This window comes from Suillus subaureus (assembly GCF_016647635.1).
Source record: "Suillus subaureus strain MN1 chromosome Unknown BJ212scaffold_12, whole genome shotgun sequence".
NCBI classification, from domain to species: Eukaryota; Fungi; Basidiomycota; class Agaricomycetes; order Boletales; family Suillaceae; genus Suillus; species Suillus subaureus.
Window position 1 is genome coordinate 762,684 of NW_024538568.1, and position 21,591 is coordinate 784,274.

General features: G+C 48.1%; 8 protein-coding genes and 1 non-coding gene across 9 annotated transcripts; 4 read left to right on the forward strand and 5 right to left on the reverse strand.

Annotated features, from left to right (window-relative positions):
• Positions 1-1,170: 1,170 nt before the first annotated feature.
• On the forward strand, positions 1,171-2,934 carry BJ212DRAFT_1269495 (DUF1479-domain-containing protein; the record flags this gene model as incomplete). The annotated part of the gene is made up of 8 exons (XM_041330813.1): positions 1,171-1,407; positions 1,462-1,572; positions 1,631-1,688; positions 1,739-2,105; positions 2,154-2,455; positions 2,510-2,606; positions 2,661-2,714; positions 2,769-2,934. 8 exons carry the CDS (start codon positions 1,171-1,173, stop codon positions 2,932-2,934), a joined length of 1,392 nt encoding a protein of 463 aa, XP_041194205.1.
• A 303-nt stretch (positions 2,935-3,237) lies between these two features.
• Positions 3,238-7,066, forward strand: BJ212DRAFT_1349025 (Neutral/alkaline nonlysosomal ceramidase). The gene is made up of 19 exons (XM_041335446.1): positions 3,238-3,355; positions 3,419-3,637; positions 3,688-3,706; positions 3,763-3,787; positions 3,839-3,953; positions 4,001-4,452; positions 4,504-4,558; positions 4,605-4,664; positions 4,717-4,744; positions 4,939-5,040; positions 5,427-5,570; positions 5,621-5,682; positions 5,737-5,761; positions 5,811-6,083; positions 6,147-6,304; positions 6,364-6,488; positions 6,538-6,847; positions 6,899-6,930; positions 6,981-7,066. Exons 2-17 carry the CDS (start codon positions 3,463-3,465, stop codon positions 6,709-6,711), a joined length of 1,992 nt encoding a protein of 663 aa, XP_041194206.1. The 5' UTR covers positions 3,238-3,355; positions 3,419-3,462; the 3' UTR covers positions 6,712-6,847; positions 6,899-6,930; positions 6,981-7,066.
• Positions 7,067-7,464: 398 nt separating this feature from the next.
• On the reverse strand, positions 7,465-7,847 carry BJ212DRAFT_1479974 (uncharacterized protein; the record flags this gene model as incomplete). Its single annotated transcript, XM_041339982.1, has 2 exons — positions 7,465-7,688; positions 7,718-7,847. The coding sequence occupies 2 exons, from the start codon at positions 7,845-7,847 to the stop codon at positions 7,465-7,467; spliced, it is 354 nt and encodes a 117-aa protein (XP_041194207.1).
• Positions 7,848-10,909: 3,062 nt separating this feature from the next.
• BJ212DRAFT_1269615 (cytochrome P450) lies at positions 10,910-13,057 on the forward strand (the record flags this gene model as incomplete). The annotated part of the gene is made up of 12 exons (XM_041330821.1): positions 10,910-11,108; positions 11,175-11,304; positions 11,363-11,551; positions 11,610-11,758; positions 11,809-11,924; positions 11,972-12,106; positions 12,207-12,396; positions 12,447-12,517; positions 12,555-12,565; positions 12,628-12,750; positions 12,808-12,951; positions 13,000-13,057. The coding sequence occupies 12 exons, from the start codon at positions 10,910-10,912 to the stop codon at positions 13,055-13,057; spliced, it is 1,515 nt and encodes a 504-aa protein (XP_041194208.1).
• Positions 13,058-14,457: 1,400 nt separating this feature from the next.
• Positions 14,458-15,446, reverse strand: BJ212DRAFT_126564 (uncharacterized protein). Its single transcript, XM_041330504.1, has 2 exons — positions 15,240-15,446; positions 14,458-15,178 (listed from the first exon to the last, which is right to left on the reverse strand). Exons 1-2 carry the CDS (start codon positions 15,250-15,252, stop codon positions 14,649-14,651), a joined length of 543 nt encoding a protein of 180 aa, XP_041194209.1. The 5' UTR covers positions 15,253-15,446; the 3' UTR covers positions 14,458-14,648.
• A 568-nt stretch (positions 15,447-16,014) lies between these two features.
• On the reverse strand, positions 16,015-16,315 carry BJ212DRAFT_1269843 (uncharacterized protein; the record flags this gene model as incomplete). The annotated part of the gene is made up of 2 exons (XM_041330832.1): positions 16,015-16,169; positions 16,222-16,315. 2 exons carry the CDS (start codon positions 16,313-16,315, stop codon positions 16,015-16,017), a joined length of 249 nt encoding a protein of 82 aa, XP_041194210.1.
• Positions 16,316-17,727: 1,412 nt separating this feature from the next.
• BJ212DRAFT_t52 lies at positions 17,728-17,799 on the reverse strand. The gene has a single exon. It is a non-coding gene; the product is annotated as a tRNA-Thr (tRNA).
• A 351-nt stretch (positions 17,800-18,150) lies between these two features.
• On the reverse strand, positions 18,151-19,048 carry BJ212DRAFT_1298985 (uncharacterized protein; the record flags this gene model as incomplete). The annotated part of the gene is made up of 4 exons (XM_041332773.1): positions 18,151-18,418; positions 18,548-18,717; positions 18,803-18,868; positions 18,938-19,048. 4 exons carry the CDS (start codon positions 19,046-19,048, stop codon positions 18,151-18,153), a joined length of 615 nt encoding a protein of 204 aa, XP_041194211.1.
• A 513-nt stretch (positions 19,049-19,561) lies between these two features.
• On the forward strand, positions 19,562-20,190 carry BJ212DRAFT_1298986 (uncharacterized protein; the record flags this gene model as incomplete). Its single annotated transcript, XM_041332774.1, has 2 exons — positions 19,562-20,080; positions 20,140-20,190. 2 exons carry the CDS (start codon positions 19,562-19,564, stop codon positions 20,188-20,190), a joined length of 570 nt encoding a protein of 189 aa, XP_041194212.1.
• Between the last annotated feature and the right edge of the window lie 1,401 nt (positions 20,191-21,591).

The window sequence follows — 21,591 nt, forward strand, 5'->3', positions numbered from 1 at the left end:
ATTGCTCTTGCTCAGCTTGGTGAAGCCAAGGAAGACCAACAGCGCGATTCTGGACGTACCAGACGATCTAAATGAAACCGTATCAATATAATCTTTCCACCCCCGCAATGCCACCGTTAACTACGTGTCTGGGGAGTGGCTTTATGAAACGGCTCGTTCCTTCCTCGCCAACCTACATCCAGACTTTCCCGAAACGATGGCTAGGACCAATGCCCATGCAAACCCTAGCTACAGCTTTAAAAAAAACTTCCACGTCCATTCAGTTGTCAACTGCTCTAGCAATTCTTTTTCTCCCGGACAGATAATTCCAGCGGAATGCATGGACAACGATGCTGTTTGCGTGTTGTACATTTTCAGCGACCAGCCGGACAGTTATCATTGGCGTCCTACTCAGAAACAGGTTGATGAACTCATCAAGTTCACGGGCAGAGAGCCGCAGTGGTGGGTAGACGTTATGCCACCGAAGTTCTACAGATGAATTACTGGATCCGTGGAGGAATTGGCGGGGGTGGACTAGGTGACAAGCTCGATGTAGCATGGGTCGGCAATGTACATGTGGGTACTGGTTTTGTTGCATACGCAATAGAATGCTGGCCCTTGAGCGACTCGGTTTGAATACTCGTCGATGGAGGCAAATAGTTTGCTGTCCCACAAAAATTCGTTGTCTGGACTCACTGCTCGGAGGCTCAATGCAGCAAGTTCTGATGCATCGGATTCGGTACAGCTTAGATCATGTTGATTGGATGATAAGACGGTCAGGTGAGTCAATTTCATACCCAATTCTTAGCTCACGAGGTACTGACAGCCTATCTCATGCACTGTTGAATTGATCAGTGGATTTTGAATTCGACTTGTCTGCAAGACGCATTCAAGTAATGTTTGCTACCAGGCGACGGCTTGCCTCATAGACGGATTGGTCACTCTAGCTACCAGGATGCTATGTTTGCTGTCCGAATGTGTATATAGCCCCTGAATAATCACCTCGGAGATCCTCGGGCCCCGTAACTCAAACATCGGAGCTTGAATGCTCCCAGGTATGCAACTTAACAATCAGTCCTTGCATCCTAGCTAGCATCCCTGCTATCAACATGATCTCCATCTTTCACGCGCCCGCACGATATGTCCTCAGCACTCGGTTACTTTCCCGGACTCGGACGCAGCCGCACAATGATGACAGCAGCTGCACAGACGAAGCGTGCAGCCAAACAAGAAGGCACGATCGCAGACGTGTTCACGACACTCGGACCTAGTACCGAAGTCGCTGTACTTCCAGCTCGGTTCGCTCAGCTGAAGAAGGATGTGCTCGCCGATATGGGTGCAACCCATGCGGGCATCTTGCTGGCTTGGAAGCAGGTTCTAGCTGCTTTGGAAGAGCGGACGAAGGAGATTGTTAATTTGGGAGGACAAGTATACGCACCTATTCAAGTGCTTTTCACATGACCAACACTGTCAAGAAAATAGGTTATTCCTCGTGTGTCGTTTACCGATATTGAACGCGGCTTGTCCAACACCCAGAAGGATGATGTCAAGAAATCTGGTGTTGTTGTAGTCACTGGCGCAGTTCCAAAGGAGGTCTGTTCACTTTATCACTGATACCAGTCGGGTTTATTGACTAGTGTGGTACATATAGGAAGCGCTGCAGTGGAAAGCGTCACTGAAGCAATATATCGCCGCAAACCCTGTCAAAGGTCCGTACTTTCCCTCACGCTTCTTTCGATGACTCGATGTCGTGTCGTAGGCTTCCCAGCGAACGATATTCAAGCATACGAGCTCTACAATACCAAACCTCAAATTGCGGCGCGTACTCATCCAGCCATTCTCCGTACTCAACAAGAGCTCCTTCAGCTTTGGCACGACCCATCAAACAAGCACGTTTGCTTTAGTACACCTATTAGCTACTTCGACCGCTTGCGCATTCGTACTCCTGGCGACAAATCGTTCACACTTGGTCCTCATATCGATGGGGGTAGTGTCGAGCGCTGGGAGGACCCTGCGTACCGTAGGGTCTTTCGCCGAATCTTAGCAGGCGGAGCTGGTTGGAAGTTACATGACCCATTTGATGTGTCCTGGCGCATGGATGCAAAGCAAGATCTATATAATGCACCGTATGTGTTCTACGTTCTCCTTTATATGTACGCTCACAAAGCTTGAAGAGGTCAATGTTCTGTGCTCCGTTGTTGGCAAGGCTGGACCTCACTCTCCACAACTGGCGTCGGTGAGGGTACACTTCGCGTACTTCCCATGCTCTCCCTAGCGACGGCGTACATCATACTTCGTCCTTTCTTCCGACCTAACCCTGATGGTGGGGAGTGGGAGCTAGACTTGGAAGGTAGCTCTTTTCCAGGAAGTGTACCAGGCAAGGGGCAGGAGCTTAACGAAGAAACGCACCCGCATTTGAGACTCGGCGAGACCATGACGAGCATTCCAGAGATTCAACCTGGTGATCAGGTTTACTGTATGTGGTTTCTTATATACTCTTTACATTTCTTGATTGTGTTCGCGCTGTCAGGGCACTGCGACACTGTACATTCTGTTGAAAAACTGCACGGTGGTCAAAATGATTCGTCGGTTTTCTATATTCCTGCAGTCCCGCTTTCCGTGAAAAAGTGAGTCTTTTGTAGCTAATAGTCTAAGTTCAACTCAAGTTCTGCATTGCTTAGCGCATCATACATTCGGGACCAACGAGCTAATTTCGTTCACGGTCTTCCCGCTCCGTATGTCTTTCGTCTCGGGCGATTCTCGTGACGCTGACTGCTCAATGTTGGTAGGGACTTCCCGGGAGGCTCCGGCGAATCTACTTTCATAGGACGAGCTACGGCACAGGATATCACCACTAGCCAAGGACGTCGGGCATTGGGTTTCGAACCGTTCGTATCAAGGGGTGGCGAGAACAACGAGCTTATCGATACAGCGAATCGTGCGTTGTTCGGTTGAGGATGCCGTGTACTAGAGAACAAGTTTCATGTATCTCGCTGCAATTAGAACGTTCTTGGTTGCTTAATGCAAAACACTTGGTTGATAGGTTGATCAGTCTAGGTACATCAACGGAATGGTCAAGTTGAGGAGAGATTTACGTGAAAATACAGACCGTTGGATTGTCGTGTGCCAGATGGCATCAGATCATCGGGCGCATTTTACTACTTTTGCCTTGACTGACTCAACACCTATGTACACTCTGTGTTAGTGGCACCAGATAGGGGTCAATGAATTACATACCTCGAGGCTCGCACGGCTCCGTGAACTTACTCCCACACGGTTCCCATCCTCCCTAACGTCATCCTCTCCGTTCCCAATCATCCTTTTGAATCCTTTTCATCCAGTAATAATCACAAGTCCCGTTCCAATCCCAAATACAGTACGTTATTCTCATTCTTCGTATCAACCGACTTTAAGCACACGTTCACCTGCAGCCCGTTAGGTGCAAAACTCAGTCATAAAGACCTCGCATGAGCCAAAGCAAAGATGTATCTCCCATCATTCTCCACAGCACTCGCAGACTCCGCCTTTCCATTCAATTGGATTCATGACACCATGCGTTTATTCGTCATGTATCTAGCTACGTTCTTTGCTGCTAGTTCGCCAACTATCGAGGCCCAGGGTGGTAGTAGCAGCAGTGGGGAATATCTGATCGGGCTTGGTGAGCACAGTCTTAGAGAGCTAGTGCGATACTGAGAATCTGTGCTACAGGCATTGGGGATGTTACTGGGTACGTTCGCTGCCCTCTTGCTGTTCTTCGGGTGCCTCTTATGATACCTCCAACAGCCCAGTTGTCGAGACAAATATGATGGTACGTCCTACTTCATCTCTAATCGCATCTACCACCTAAGTAGCGCGTCAGGGCTATGCATTCCTGCCACAAACCGACACTGGCCTCCACATGCGCCAGCGCAGCCGCGCGTTTATCGTCGCCGACGGTTCCAACCCATCTGAACGTGTTCTCTTCATTAACTCTGGTACGTCATTTATATCCAATTTATACCCTCCAATTCAACTCCACCAGACATTTGCATGGGCGACACCGGCATCCGACGAACCATTCTCTCCTCCCTTCAATCGCTCTATGGAGACCTCTACACACCCGCCAACACTGCTCTCGTTGGAACTCATGCCCACAGCGGCGTTGGCGGTTATCTCGAGAACCTCCTCCCACAAGTCACTTCCCTCGGATACGTGAATGAAACTGCAGCTGCCATCGTCTCCGGTACCCTCAAAGCCATCGCAGACGCACACAACTCACTCGTTCCGGGTAATATAAAGCTCGGAAACACGACGCTGCTCAATGCGAATCGGAATCGGAGCCCGAGTGCGTATTTGGCGAATCCGGAGTGGGAAAGAGCGATGTATGAGGAAAATCAGGACACGACGGTGACGGTTTTGGGCTTCGAGAATGGGAATGGAGATGCGATGGGATTGCTGAGCTTTTTCCCGGTGCATGGGACGAGTTTGTATGAGGTACGTGAACGTTTCTACGTGCTTGATTTTCAAAAAAACTCAAGGCGGTAGAACAATACCCTGGTGAGCGGTGATAACAAGGGCATGGCAGCGTGGATGTACGAATGTGAGTTTCTGCTCACCCACATTTGGCATATCTAATGCTTCAGTAGCATACATCGAACCTTCCTCGATGCCTGGTAACAACTCCTTTGTTGCAGGGTTCGTTCAATGTGAGTTACCATGCCTCCTTCCTTCCTTCATGTTGAAATAAGGCACTTGAAGCCAATGTGGGCGACACCACCCCGAATACGTGAGCCTTCTGTTGCAGTGTCAAGAATGTTGATGTATTGACTTCATTTGCATCCTCCTCGACAATGCGCATATATATACACATTTCCCCTTCTACGACACATATAATCCACCTCCCGGTCTGCACCCATGCATATATTCTACCGCATGCACATATCCACATATAATCCCTTTCCCCCTACTCGCCTCTAATAGCCTGGGCGCTTACTGCGAATCACCCGGAAAACCATGGGATGGTCAACCCTGTGAGTTTGAGCACTCGACATGTGGTAATCGGACTGAGGACTGTCACGGACGGTGAGTTTTTCCTTTCGTCCTTTCTCTTCACTTGGTTGTTCGTTCTTTGCATTCTTCACGTTCGATTTCGATAACTCGATCGTCCCGGTCGAGCCAGCGAGTATGTTGTCTCTTGCCCGCCAGGTTCCCCCCTGGTCACAGCAAGAGACAGCGTACTTGCTGTTCTTCCACCATTACTTTTGGCATCTCTGTTATAGTTGCAATACGCTGCGCTGTTCATTCACTTTCTATTGCATCATTTCTTTTGTGGTTTGTGACCCATGTCGTATGCTGCACCGCGTTCCTGTTGTTGAAACGAACAGCAAACACGGAGCAGTCTTGGGATCACCTTTCATGACTTGCACCAAAACACACAATGATAACTTATTTCCTCTCCGCATATTAAGGGGTCCCGGCTTCCGCACATCGGATTTTGAATCCAACAGGCTAATCGGGCAGGCACAATTTGAAGCAACACGGACTGTGATGGAAGACAGCAATATGACCGCTGTGAGCGGGAGTGTGAAAAGCGTGCATGTATATCTTGATATGTAAGCTGCGTTTCATCGTTGAGTTAGCGGTGAGATTAATATAGTTGAAGGACGACTTATACGTTTACGTTGCCAAATGGGACGCTTGCGAGAACATGCCCCGCTGCTCTTGGTGAGTGTTTCATCTTCCTCCGTTATCGCTCCCTCCTAAGCCGACTCCCACTAGGTTACTCTTTCGCGGGCGGAACCACGTAAGCCCATGTCGCTTGACCACTTCCCATTACATAACACATCCTTCAGTGATGGCCCCGGCGCCTTCGACTTCATCCAAGGAGATAACACCTCCTCCCAAAACCCCTTCTGGGAAGTCGTCAAAAGATTTATCACTCCAGCCCCTTCAGAAGAACAAATCGCATGTCACTACCCCAAGCCCATATTACTGAACTCGGGATACAACCATAAGCCGTACGATTGGTCGCCTGGGATAGTGGACGTGCAGATGTTGAGGGTGGGGCAATTCGTGATTCTTGTGATGCCAGGGGAATTGACGACTATGGCGGGGAGGAGGATGAGGTGGGTACATTCTGTGCTTGGGTTTTTGATCTTTGGTCATTGATAGATGTGTTTCTTGTGCAGGGATGCGCTGAGGGCGAGGCTGATTGCGGAGGGCGTCCTGGACGATAGGGCGTACGTGGTGATTGCGGGTCCTGCGAACACATACGGACACTACGTCACGACGCGCGAGGAGTATAGTGTGCAGCGATACGAAGGTGCTAGTACGATATTTGGACCTGGTGAGTTTGCCCTTCGAGCTTCTTGCAGGAAATTATGTTTTGACGGGTTGTGTTGCCAGCCACGCTTGAGGCGTATATCAACAAGTACAGCGAGCTCGTTCCGTACCTCGCGACGAATGCTACTGGGATCCCGTCATCCAATGCAGCTCCTCCGGAACAGACGAGCAAGGCAATCTCATTACAGGCGGGTCTAACATCGACGTGTCCTTCAATGAGTGACTCATGACTCGCAGACCTCAGTGCTCGTTGACAATCCTCCTATTTTCAAGCACTTTGGAGACGTCCTCGCTGATGTCGAGAGTGGCATATATCACGCGGGAGACACTGTAGCTGTGCGATTTGTTGGTGCTAACCCACGGGTATGTCTTTCAACCCCATCTCCTTCCCTCTATTTCGTTCTGTCTTGACTATAAATATCACCAGAATAATCTGAGACTAGAGGGGACATTCCTCACTGTGGACAGACAAATAGACGGCGAGTGGGTGGTAGTAAGGACAGATTCGCATCCTTCGACGACGTACCAGTGGAATCGGACGAGCAAGGTATGTTTTCAAATGCAAGATATGCATATCCATCTCCTGACGTCATTTTAGGTGCTTGGCACAAGTACAGTTGATATCCGATGGTGAGTTTTTAAAAGTGCGAAACTGTGCGGTTGGCTGATCACTTGCACAGGACCATCGAGGACGGGACGCCAGTGGGGACATACCGAATAACATACTACGGCGATTCAAAGTTGCTGTTGGGCAGTATATCGGCGTTCACGGGTAGTTCTTCACCTTTTACTGTGGGATGAATCTGCAGATCCGATCGGAGTGGTGACTGGCTTTGACTTGTTTTTGTTATGGGACGCTTTTTGTTTTACTACCATGTCATCGTATTCAGTTTATAATTTAGTGTCACCGAACGGTTTCGATTCACTGAGACTCGAGATCGACGACATCATGGTCTCACTTAAAGTTGCCGGGGTGCGGTTCAAGACTGGTTCGAGGTATGACAACCCGAACCCGAACCCGAACCTGTTCATGATATCTCAAGGCCATCGAACACGAACATTAGCCAACGGTTCGGTCAAGAACCGGTCCTATATGGTGCTGTTCAGGTGCGAACCGGTTCGAACTTTTTCTACTACCAAAATTGAAAAAAATAGGTATTAGAGCTATTTCGCACCCAACTGCACTTCGTCGACAGCGTCGTCGAGCCAACGTTGTCTCCGCGCAGCGTCCTTGGCTTCCATCTCAGCTTCGTGATGCCTCCGCTCCTTCTTGTACTTATTCTTTACAATTTGAATGTCACCAAAGTTTGCTGGAAGTAAACGTGCACGGCGTTTGGTATCTGTCAGCCCAGCATCCGAAAATGCACGCTCGCAAGGCACAGAGGAGCCTTGAATGGGGTTGGTGAGGATGGTTTACTATTCCTCGCTGGTATTTTGAGAGTCAATGATGCAGGTTCACTAGTAGGAGAGTGAACCCATTCCATCTCTTCGGCATTTTTTAGGGATCTATCAGGATTGAGTGCTGGAGCATCGAGTTGCAGAGGCATTTTGAAGTGTATCACACTGGCTGCATGCAGTTGAATAGTACTTTGTATTTTTGTTGAATTTTTGCCGGCTGCACGACCAAAACAGACACCAAGATTCCTCTTTCTCAAGGTGATTATTTACTAGTACATATGGTGCGGTTACGGTTCGAACAGGTTCCCTATGGTTCATACAAAACGCTCAGTGCCCGAACCACGAACCTCTCCCAGCGTGCGTCAGTCGAACCTAACCGTAACCGCACTGCACCGATGGTGCGGTTCACGGTTTGGAACCAGTTCGGGCAGTTCAGAACTGCACCCCGGTAACTTTAGTCTCACTGCATCGAACGTTGTGCATGAAGAATTATTTTCAGAGACAAACGAAACGAAACGCTATGACTAAAACCAAGAAGAAAAAACAATAGCTACGAGTGCATAGGAGGAAGTCGTAAGATGTATACTGATAATACAGACGGATGATGAAACGCAGTCACAGACTACGTACGAGCCACAGAACATGACCGACACAAGACCGATGCACAAGATGAGAAATCATACAATACACAGCTGTTACAAAAAAAAAAAAAAGCCGTTCCCATCACACTTGAGGGGAGGGCCTGTGTTCTTGTCGCCGCATTCACGATGGGACCCACTCATATAGTGGGTGCAAGCGCGACTGCGGCACAAGCCGCCATACACCCTCCCAGGCCCGCATTACATGCAAGCAACGCAGGAGGTGCTGCAGGGAGTGCGACCCCGAATGTGAATCCAGCGCCGGCGTAACAAGCAACGGCCAAGCCATTGCATCCTGCTCAACAGGTCTAGCCGACGGTGCTCAATGGTGTGATTGGAACTTGCCTGTCTGACAAATGGCGTAGGCGAGCGGTCCCGCGACTACAACCTGAGGGACTGCAGCGGCAGTGAGGAGCAGAGCAAGGGATTTGAAGTTCATCTTGACAGATTGACGGTAGCTTGGTGGTGGCTTGACTGAATGTGGTGGTTGGTACCAGAAGAGCCTGGTAGACTTGGTGCGTTTACCCAGCTATATGTGTGGATAACATGAGATCGTAGCTCCGCTCTAAAACATGATTATGTATGTCGCCTCGCAGTGTATGTGCGGCGTGAAATTATAAGCAACGCTTCGTGTTATCAAGGGCCACTGCAAGCAAGGTGATACACGTGATAGTATATCCCATAAACAGCGTCTTCTTGCTCGTCGCTTCATTTCTGACTTTGAATGGCATTAGCTGCGGCACGTCGATTGCAACAGCGCTCTGTGCAAGTCGTCGAGCTGTCCGGTCTCCTACCGAAATCCGTTTTAAAGATCAACCAATAGCAAATTTCTCGGTGCGTAGTTCGATGAGCTGTTGAAACCGCTTGTTGGGAGAATTGATGCCATTGGAAATGATCCAAGACGGGAAGCATTCAAAGACTTCCCCAACTTGCACCCGCCGCATGTTCATTTGTAATTTTCCGCCAGGGTTGGAGTACGAATCACAGGATACCGATGTGGCGGGAGAAAAAAAAAAGAATCATGGACACAGCGAGTCCGTGGTTAGCGCGAAATGGAAACGGCGAAATATAAACGTCAGACCCTCGATTACGTGCAACCGAGTGTGAGAAAAGGACAGATAAAAGACACGTAAGGGTCCATGGTTGTTCTGTTATGTAACTCACGGGCAGGTCTATCACTCCATCACGAATGCTTTCCTTGTACTTTCGTTCTGACCCGATTATTATGAATACCACCAGAATAATCTGAGACTAGAGTGGACATTCCTCACCGTGGACAGGCAGATGAACGGAGTGGGTGGTAGTGAGGACGGATTTGCATCCTTAGACGACGTACCGATGGAATCGGACGAGCAAGGCACGTCTCAAATGTAAGATATGCATATTCATTGACTAACGTCATTTTAGGTACTTGACATGAGCATGGTTGATATCCGATGGTGAGTTTGTTTTACACAGGACCATCGAGGATAGAACACCTGCAGCGGGACACATACTACGATGATTCAAAGTCGCTCTTGGGCAGTATATCGACATTCAAACGTTCACGGGTGATTCTTCGACTTTTACTATGGGATGAATCTGCAGATCGGATTGGAGTGATGACTGGTTTTTGTTATGAAACACTTTGCTTGACTGCTTTGTCGTCGCATTGAATTTATATTAGTGTCATCGGTATATCTCGTAACTTGTATGGGTATCAAGGTCACCGAACGGTTTCAATTCACTGAAACTCGAGACAGAGGATATCATGGTCTTACTGCGTTGAACATGTACATTGTGCATGAAGAATTATTATTAGAAACAAACGAAATGAAATGCTAGGGGATAGAAAGCTTCAGATCCCAGATCCGGCGGCCTTTAGCACATCCGGACCCTATTAGAAACACGCTCGCCGAGGAACCCTAATCAACTGTTTCCGAACCGATTGGGAAATTTTGGTGTCTCCGATGCTGGATGATCGACGAGGGACAAAATTAAATAAAAAATTGCGGAGTGAAATTGTATCAGGTTAAGGAGGACATCTAGCAATGAAACTGCTATGCCTGTCAAGTACTACATGGTGAGGTTTAGGCACGTAGCCACTTGACGTTAACATTAGCCGACGCGGTGGTAGCCAAGTCAGGAAAGGTTCAGGGTCCGTCGAAGTAATTTACGAGAGGACGGCCGTAAGGTGAAGCCGACATCGACAACGACATTTTCAAGTTCAAGTTAAGCAGCACTTTGAAGCTTCAAATTATCCTCGGCATGTCTGTAAACACCTAGATCTGCACATTCAAAGATATCGTACCGGTCGTCAAGACATCTTGTTCTCTCCTAGTAAGTACTCACCGGAAGTTGTACGTGTGTAACTCGCGGACATGTGGAACCAACTTTGTATACTGGCACACCAGGCGCGTTGCTTCCGAGCTCGTTATAATATTTGCGGCGAACTACGCACCACAGGTATTAATGGGACCAGCCCTGGGGTCTGGACGCGAAGACTAATACACTAATTGAAATGTGTAAAAAAAAATTGCTCAGCATATGCATATAAATGGACATGCCCCAAACACAATTCTTTCATCCCCATCATGTCGTCGGGTTGGAGAGACAGCTACATTGGCGCCTTGATCTGTGCCACTCTCGTTGGTGCTGTCTGTTATAGCATGGAGAGGAGAAAAGTGCTTCCGCTGCCACCGGGACCGCGGCCTATGCCAATCATTGGCAATATCCGGGGGATTGACATCAATGCCCCATGGTTGGCTTATACGGAATGGGGTAAACAATACGGTGAGTGCGATGTCACGAAAACTTAAATATCACTACGCCGAATTTTGCTAAATGGTCTCCTGGCAGGCGATATTGTGTACTCGCACCTTTTTGGCCAACACATTGTTGTGGTCAACTCGGAGAAAGTGGCGATCGAGCTTTTGGAGAGGCGGTCATACAACTACTCTGACAGGCCGGAGCTTCCAACGAATGTTCTGTAGGCGCTACATTTAATTAATCAGCCAGTGCAGTCCTTGACACAGCATCTTTAACAGTCTCGGGTTCGGTTTCAACACCATACTGATGCAATACGGAGCTCGTTGGCGTCGCCAAAGAAGGATATTCCATGAAGCATTCAGGGCGAGGGCAGCTCTAAGTTACCGTCCAATGCAGCAGCGGAAAGCTCAACAGCTTATCCATAACATGCTTGATAATCCAGAAGAGTTCCTAAACCATATTCGCGTGTAAGTCTTCTCCCACCGGTCGGTGCGGTGTATCATTAACGCCTGGATTCTCTGCCAGATTTTCGTCTTCCGTCATAATGTCGGCTTCATACGACTATGATACAAAGCACGATGACCCATTGGTGGAGCTCATCGGGAAGTCTCTCGAGTTGGCCGTGCAAGAACTCAGACCTGAGGTGGCTGCTGTGTTCATCGCATTTCCGAGTCGTGAGTCTTCAATCGTATTTTACGGGATCAACTGGATGCTATTTATACAGTTCTTCGACTACCAGCATGGTTCCCTGGCATGTCGATCAAGAGGAAGGCTATCCAGTCACGAGAACGTGTTCAAGAGTGGATGAACAATCCTTTCCAACATGTGCTCAAAAGAATGGTATGCCATCGAGTTCTCGCATATTCGCACCTGACATGTCCCAAAAGGCTGAAGGGACAGCCCAATCGTGCATGGTTTCAAACGCCCTCAGACGGATCGACGGAAAAGATACTTCTGGTGAGATGACAGTCATCAAGGAATGTGCAGCTACGGCGTTTGGAAGTGAGTGCCAGTCGGATACGGTGTGTCGAGACAATATTAACGAGAACTACTTGAGCAGCTGCTTCCGAAACGGTATCCAGTTTTCAAGATCTATCTTGCACTGCTCTAACTTTCACTTAGACAGATTCGGTATTGCAAGTATTCATCCTTGCCATGGTGCTCTTCCCGGAAGTTCAGGTGAAAGCCCACGCTCTTATTGATGCCGTCGTTGGCACGTCAAGGTTGCCGACTTTCGAAGATAGATCGTCCCTGCGATATATCGATGCTATCCTTCGGGAAACTCTTCGTTGGCATCCGATTTTGCCCCTATGTACGTGTACAGTCTTCAGGCGCCCGCCCATTTCTTACGGAATTGTGTAGCAGTAAGCCATGCGTCGGTGGATAGCGATGTGTATGAGGGGTACTACATACCCAAAGGCACGAAATTTCATGTTTTCTAATGAATTTCATTGCTAGCCTCGTAAACAGGTACCATTATCGTGCCGAATGTGTGGTGAGTCCGCATGTCCAAGGGATCACCCGGAGGCTAACTGCTTTGTAGGGCGATGTCACAAAATGAACAGAAGTACCCAAATCCTTCACAATTCTCTCCCGAACGCTTCCTGAACGCCGATGGCGACCTCAATGACGACACCGTCGATATGGCCTTTGGATTTGGAAGAAGGTTTGTTATAATATCTCTTCTTTTCATATGACATCGGATAACTTTGTGATACTGCAGGATTTGCGTTGGTCGACATTTTGCCGACGCGTCTATATGGATAGCAATGTCTGGTCTACTTGCTATGTTTAAATTTTCGAAGCAAATTGGTCCAGATGGGGAGGCGATTGAGTTCGAACCACAATGGTTCAGTGGTGTCGCAACGTGCGTTCGTTCCCGTTCCTCTGTCCCAACTAATAAGACTTTTTTTAGTCACCCACTTCCCTTTCCGTGCAGCATCACTACAAGGCTCCGCAAGGCAGATATATGATCGTTAATCCAACTATTTTAATCGAAAGGACGATTTTTTACAGTCATTACATGTGACTTCATTTTTTAATGCTTCCCCGAAGCTTTCCACCCTCGTTGCAATGACATCCTGTGATAGGAGGACTGTCCATCTCGTTGACTTCAATGTAGATTTCTCCTTCAGTGGCTCCTCTCCTCCATTGGACACGACTGAGTTCTGCATGGTGAGTAACCATGCTGGATCGACATGGTAAGTTGCAGTCAAGGAGCGGATGCTTAGCACCGTGCGACAGACAGATGACTGCAGTTGCTGCTGCTACGCTGGGAATAGACGTTTCTCGCGAGCTTCAGTGAACCATGGGCCAAACAGTCTTACTTTCCCTCAAGAGCTGAATCGTAAATGCGGCAACAATTTCGGGGTGTGATTTATTGTGATGCTATGGCGGTAAAACTGACCTCTGTTCCAGTCATAGACAGACCGATGATTTCATACAGCAGCGTTCCTGTCATTATTGCCTTCAACGTCTCTCATACGTGAAGATCGTATATATAGTCACCGGCTGCAAAGGCACACGTGAACGTCCCTCTAAACAAACATTAGCACTGGGAGAAGAATTTGGCTGGTATGTATCCCTACTCTTTCACGATTCGAGAAATAATCCCGTGTCTCTGCAAGCTTCTTGAGCTGACGTAAAAGCAACCAATCTTCAGTAAGAGCATCTTGAGATGTTGTCTACATCACCACTGGTATAATCAGCTGGGGAAAAGCACTCGAAGATGATCTATTGAGGCTGACGGTGGCTAACCGTCAGAAGAAGATAGGAGCATGCGTACTCGCTTGCCATGGAAGGGGGTCAGAAGGGCTTTCTTTCACGACCCTCCGAGATCATGCGATAGAATTCAGTGCGCTTATGTCCAATCGATCCTATTAAGGTGTCGACGGTCCGTGTGACGGTGTGTGAGGCAGTGCTACATTATTTCACCTGGTCCTTGTTTGAATGATAGATGTGGGCTATCAGGACTCGGCTTCTGGAACCATGACCTCCGAGGACTGATGGGATGCCCATCCTGCTGCATTTGCGACCCCTGATGCATTTTGTCGGGGTTGGAGTCTGTTCTTGTGTCGTACCTTCGGTTGTGTTCGAGATGTCATTTGGGCTCGTACATGACATCATTGCTGTTCCTATGCAGGGTACCTTCATGTCCTTCGCTCCAGCCCACTTTGAGTCCGCGACTTACCTTCATTGTAGCGTGCTTAAGTGCTATGAGACATGTTGGGGCATATAGAACACGGATGAGCGAGAAGTAGATCATGATCAGATTAGTTATACATGCAGCAAGATGAGATAAGGTGACCGAGCGAGGCAACAAACAGCAAGTGGAACGATCGCAACAAGTTGACGACAAAAATAAGCCATCTAAACTGGGAGGAGACAATATGTCGCTGCTTTTGCAATAACTAAGACATCCTTATTCCGCGCAAAGAGGGAGAAAACAAAGGGTCAGGGTAAAGTGAAACATGTACACGTATGAATCGAGGTAAAAATGTTCGGAAAGCAAGAGGAATCAGACAAACACATAGCCCGAAAAAAATCATATCTTCCATCCACCGTTCACCTGAAATCCACACCCGTCGGATCGAACCATTCACGGAAGTCTCGCTCAAAATCTGCCCGAAACATGGGCTCATTCGAAGCCAGAGGGACTGAATGTATTCCATTCAGAGCAGGGGACTGCCTGATGCTTGCGTTGGTGGTATTTGGAGTCGGGGGTACAGTGCCGAGTGCGCTCCCCGTAGGGTTGGATGAAGGCCCTCTTTGGCCTGGAGGATCATCGAACCATTCACGGAAAGCTCGCTCAAAATCTGTCCGAAACATAGATGGGTCTAAGTCCTCCGATGCTGACATAGATTGAATGAAGTCTGGAGACATGTAATTAGGTGGTAGATCCGATGGATTGGGTTGTGGCTGGCTCGCAGGATTCGAAGCCGGAGGGACTGAAGGTGTCCCATTCGGAGCAGGGGACTGCATGATGCTTGAGTTGATGATACTTGGAGTTGGAGGTGCAGTGCCGTGCGCGCTCCCCATAGGGCTGAATAAAGGCCCTCTCTGGCCTGGAGCAGCGGGAGCGTCGTGAGGTGACCCTTCTGGTATATCTGAAGGGTTATTGATCATGGGTTTAACATCTAATAGGCAGCCCCATACCAGGATTACTCATGTTCTGTGGAACACCGTGTGGCTGGTTAACTGGATGAGATGGCGGTTGGTACCAGAGAGCCTGGTGAACTTGCTGTGTTTACCCAACTATATGCGTAGGTGACATGAGGTCGTAGCTCCGCTCCAAACCATTATGTCGCAAGTACTATTAGTGACCCCACTTCGTGTTAGCGGGGTCCACAAGCGAGGTGATACACGTGGTGATGTATCCCATAAACGACGTTTCATTTCTGACTTTGAATGGCATTAGCCGCGGCATGTCGATTGTGACAGCGCTCCATGCAAGCGAACTCCGTTTTGAAAGTGAAACAGTTCGGTGCGTGGTTCGATGAGCCATAGGAATTTTTGAATGACCCATTAGAACCACTAGATTGATGCCATTGAAAACAATCCACGATGGAAAGCATGGGCGTTTGTTTGGATCCAAAGCCTTTGCCAAATAACCGCATGTTCATTTAATTTTCCGCTAAGGTTTGAATACCAATCACAAGATACCGATGCTATGAGAACAAGAATCATAGTCTAGATATAGCGAGTCCATGGCTAGCGCAAAATGGAAACGGCAAGACATAGACCCTCGATAACTGACTGTGAGAAATGGGAAGACAAAGGAAACGAGATATGTAAGAGCCCATGGTTGTATTTCTGGTTCTATGCACCGCTGAACTTGCGTCACGTTATCATGCTACAACAAAAATGCCGTTCTCACCACGCAAGACGAGAACCCGTGGGTTCTCGTCGCCACATTCACGATTGCACTCACTCAGGGAGTGGGTGCAAGCGCGACCGCGGCACAAGCCGCCATACACCCCCCAAGGCCCACATTACATGCAACCAATGCAGGAGGTGCTGCAGGGAGTGCGACCCCGAATGTGAATCCAGCAGCAGCATAGCAAGCAACAGCCAGGCCGTTGCATCCTGTTGAAGTCGAGTCAGCGGTGCACATTCAAATTATGTGATTGGACCTTACCTGTCTGACAAATACCATAGGCAAGCGGACCCGCGACTACGGCCTGGGGGACTGCAGCGGCAGTGAGGAATAGGGCAAGTGATTTGAAGTTCATTTTTGCCCAGAGAGTGGTCAACAGTAGTGATTTGTAGTGACTCGACTGGGTGAGATGGTTGTTGGCATCAGATGAGTCTGAGTAGAGCCCGTGAATGTGTTTACCCCAGGTTTATATAGGTGGGTGACAAGGAGGTCGTAGCTCCGTTTCAAATATCTCGCCTGATGATTTATCACATGGGCACCTGTGTGATTGCTGTGATATTGCATCTTCTAGTCGGCTGCTGACTTTGAATGACATGAGCTGCAACGATAATAACGCCAGCGCTCCGCGCTCGTGCCAAGTCCACGACTCCACTGGAAGTTCGAAATTCTTCGAATTGCGACCGCAAGGGTACTAATTAAAGTCTAAAATCAGGCTCCTTCCCCAGTGGTCTCTTTAACGTCGCTAACCTTTAATCAACCATCTCAGTTCCAGATTCTAGTGCGGAGTTCTGGCCCACAACTGCACACCGTATTTCAAACTCCGAACGCTCCTCATGTCAGATATCGTTGTCGTGCCCATAGAACGGAGTGTCAATTTTGTTGGGGTGGGTCCAGTGGGCTGTGTTCGAAATTACATGTAATGTTGTGTAAGGCGTCCTAGGGCATTTTATGTAACAGCTGTCACTAGCCACAGGCATCGCCATAGATCGAGAGACATCAATTACCTGTAATTGGGGAAACGATCCTAGACTATGAGTATGTGAGTGCTAGTCTGTGCTGGTATTGGAAGATGATTATGCGGTGGGAAGTGATGCGTCGAGTTTAAGTATTCAGCAAGCGTAAGGAGTGCTGCTCCGCTGATAATGGAATTCCCTTGGTACTGCTTTGATGAGCTACTCGCTTAGATATAAGAGCGTGTCCTTACTTTCCGTATATTTAGTGAATCAACTCCCACTCACTCATGATCCATCAATCCCCATCGAACTCATTGCCAGCCTTACAAAAATGACTGATCCTGTGAATTGATCAATAACGATAATAATAAAAATCTAGAATTATGACCTTTTCACCAAGACGCATGCTGTAAAGGGGAGTGGTGGGCAGGTGCGACGAACCAAAAAGAAGTCGAGCAGTAGAGAAGTTGCGAGTATGAAAGCAATAAGCCACGTAGGCGGGCGCGGCCTGCCACTAGACGGCCGACCTCATTCGAAGTTCGTTCTCGTGCCTCGAACTTGTGTAGAATATGAAGAAAATCGTCCGCTGCAGCTGGCACATACTTTGCCCGATTTGAATGTGGTGGTAAGTATCATGAAGTCCGTTGTTTGACTGTCCATGTTTGGTTTACGTCTTCTTGCTAGCGGGATGTTGGATGTGTACGCGTTGCTGCGGTACAATATTAGCGGACAAGTGCGACAGACTGGAGTTGCGAGGTCAAGATCTGGAGTGCTGAATGCGTCACGCAGGCAAGAAAAAGGAATAAAACACACCTGCCCACTGGCTGGATTGAACAACCGACCTCACCATTACGAGTGGCGCGCTCTACCACTGAGCTAAACGGGCTTGATGACACGTTTGAAACCAGAATACACGATCATGTTGGCTTGGTTCTCCGATTTAGGCAGTAAGGCACGCAGCTTACCCGGGATCAATAATATTTCCTGCTGTGGACAGACGTCAATAAGCCTCTCCACCTCATTTGACTTGTGACGTCCCGATTTTATTCTGAAATCCCAATTAACTCGCGAAGTTCAAGTTCAGTAGTTCCTGTCTATCATATCGCAATGCACTAGAATGCACTGCTGGACCGAGCGGCCACAAACATCAAATCCTCACGCGGATCCCCCGTCGCGAAACGATTCACTGATCATTACTCAAGAGGAACCTGACAATTTCGTTGCAATTTGAAGTTTGTTACTTGTAGTCATCGTTCGTCACATTCTGCACAAAAGCGACTCCTCGGAGTGCCGATTGCACAGATACGATAGTTCTGCTACCAAGTTGTACTGATGTGGACAGGACGCATACGAACAGATATGGTCGGAGTTTCGACCCGACGTATTTTATGCGATAGATTCTCCAATGACTCCGTTGGACGTCGAACAATTTTCTCCAATGCCTGATACATCCCGCTTTCTTCGCCTCCCTGACGATGTGCTTGCATATCTTCTCGATCTGACACCTATGAGTGACATGGAGAGTGTCTCCAAGGTAGCTGCCCTCACGTCTCCCCTTGTGTACGCGTTGGACTAACCCTCCCACAGACGTGTAAACAACTCAAACTATTTGTGGACTTGTTCGCGCCCCATACCTGCATGAGCTCAACCAAGAGGGTCTGGAGTACAATGCTGCGTCCGCATCACCGACGGTGTCCTTTTCGCAGGCACTGGCTTCCCTCAGGTGCAGGGAAAACAGGTGGAGGACGATGCGTCCAATCACTTCGTCCTGTCGTTCAACTTTGAATGAGAGCCACTTCACTAGCTACTCTCAAAATATAGCTTTGCATGTATCCAGACAAGTAGCATCTACTGTTGTCTATGGGGCCACGGTTGAACATTCAACATACCATGGCCAAATAGACGGGATTACTCGATTCCATGCCGCTGATGTACTGCAGGACCTTCTTGTTCTCCTACGGATGCACCTTGGGTCAGTGGTTGTCCTCTCACGTTAATGCCCGCAATTAATGGCATTGACGAACCATTTTTAGAACAGGATTGTCATATCTCTGCTTCCTCTCATTAAGAGGAATGTCTCCGCATCCAACAGCTGCTAGTCCTACTTGTGTTCTCCTCGCCGGCATCAGTCCCATAGGATATTTATCTGCTCCGCTTCATGCTCATGGTCTAAGAATACTTGGTCCTTGGTGCGCACTGCTCACAACGGATCGGCCTTCAAGCTGGCCGGAAGCGCAAGCCAACACACTCTTACTTTGCAACTGGAAAACCAATGCACTATTTAAATTGGTATGCACATGTTTTCTAACTTGAAAAGTAAATTAAACTAACCGAGAATTGGCGTACATAAGGCGGGAATTCATCCCGACAAAGTCGACGATTTTAGTCTTCTAAATTCTCGTACACTTGCCGTCATTCATAGAGTTTCGAACCCGTCTGGGCTAATACTTCGCCTTTACGACGTCACTTTTCCAAACCACCTCTCTTCGTCTGGTTGCGTTAGACTCCGCTTGTCATTGCGTTTACCACGTATCGAGGACCAGGTATCTATATCTCCAAGTCGTATGATGCTACCGAGAGCGTTGCAGGAGCAGGTGCTCCAGTTCAATCAGCGCCCTCGAGAAGTATTTCCTCTGAACAGCGGAATCATGGCTCTATCAATACCCCTTACCATGGGTGTCGAGAAGGCTCGATTGGACATCGCCATTGACGTTGCAAGATTACTTTCCATCGCCCGTGGCAACGACATATCTGACCGCACGATGCTCTGGAGAGAATGGGGTCCAAAAACATCGCGTGTTTTCTTGATCAACGAGGTTTTCCGTACAGAAGGTGACGTAGAGCCCTTGCAGGACGTAGAAGGCTACAGGATAGCTTTTTCCACAAACGTAGACTGCAGCGACAGCCGGACTTGCATTTCCGATGAGCATTCCCGTTCTGCAGCTTTTATCTTAGATTTCAATCCCGCAAGTATCCGATGGGCTCGACAGGAGCAGAAGGCAGGTCGTGGACTGCGCGGTGCTTTGGTAACAGAACCGAGTGTTTTACGGCCGGGACGCCTGCTTGCAGAGGAGGTAGTCAGCTCTCTACCTTATACCCAAATTATGCTCGAAGGATACCTACCCCAACACCAAATTCGGCTTTCACGAGATGAAGTCGTATACCCTGTAAGTTCACGTACGTATGCGTCTTTTTGTTCTACTGGCTTATTGTACTTTTTTCTCAGGCTAATCCGGCGCAAGGATCTCAGCTGCATAATGTTTACAGCTTTGCGTAGGACGATACTGAAATGGCTTGCTTGCGACGGATACCTACTTACTGGCACTTTGGATGTTTCCACTCATAGCATTATACTCATACTGGACGCTTGAAAGTGCTTGATATCAATTGCTACATAGTACTGAACGTAGTAATTTATCTAAGAAGCATACAGTTCAGCCGCTTCCTACACAATACACAGCAAGTGTTTATGACAGCCTCTGCCGTGCTACACACCACTGTAAGTTGACAAGTGTATGCGATCTTGAAAGACAATTGAAGTCATGCTAATCCCCGCATCGGAGTCAGCCGCAAGCTTAGCATGATGTTCTCGAACGTTAAGAATGAGGCGTGGTCCCAGCACGAACTTTTGGACGAGCGAGACAATCGAAAGAACACCAAGATACATCTGGGCTCCCAGAGAATATGTGTCCTATAAAATGATGAGGCGTGATCACACGCAGAGGTCAGTCACAGATCAACATACCACAGCAATTGTGGGAGATAGACAAATAAGCTTAAAGCAAGAAATAGTGACAATGCTAGGAGATGCGAAGATTCAGTATAAAATGAGGACCTCGTTCACATTACGAGCTCACCTCGCAAAATAAAACACGTGAATTTTCATCAATTCCGTGACAGAGTCCCCGACAGTTATCCAAGCTCGTTGCCGTTCATGGAAGTGTTTGACAGCAATCCAAATTACGAGACACAGTGCGAGGATCTCCCATATAGTGGCCAGCGTCCACCTCGTGGCAAAAAGAATTAGGGTATCTCCCTCCAAGCTATCAGTGCACTGATAGGTGCCGGAGAGAATGAGCTCCTCTTGTATTTCCCGATGAGCCTGGCACGCATAAGTACTATAATTATGACTTACCCTCCAAAATACCCTTCATCGCTATCGCGAAGATCATTCCATTCGCGATGTTGACTGCCAAGAAGATGATAATAAGAAAAACCAATAAACGTCTAGATTGCTGATACATGGCATGTAACCGAGAAATCATGACGACTTGCACGATGTTTCAGTATAATTGAGGTATCATAGCTGCCTAGCTCACCGCCCATTATTACCAATACGACGACGTCTACCCAGCTCATTGCGAGGTACATAATACGGCCTGAAAAATTCAGAGGTGAGCGACCAACCTCAAAGAATCATACGCTCCAAACAAACTCACAGCTGCGGCAGTTATTACATTGAACCGACAAGCTAGTCAAGAATGTCACTCACCCCTACATGGGAGTGCAGTGATTGGACAACAATGACAAGAATCAGTGCAGAATACTCACTGTATCAGTCATCGGGATTGTTAAAACATTGACTGTATACCACTTGTTAGAAGAAAGAAATAGTGCATGCGAGGAGACATGGTACAAAGGATGTTGAGGCTATATAAGATACCGATTAGCAGAGCGC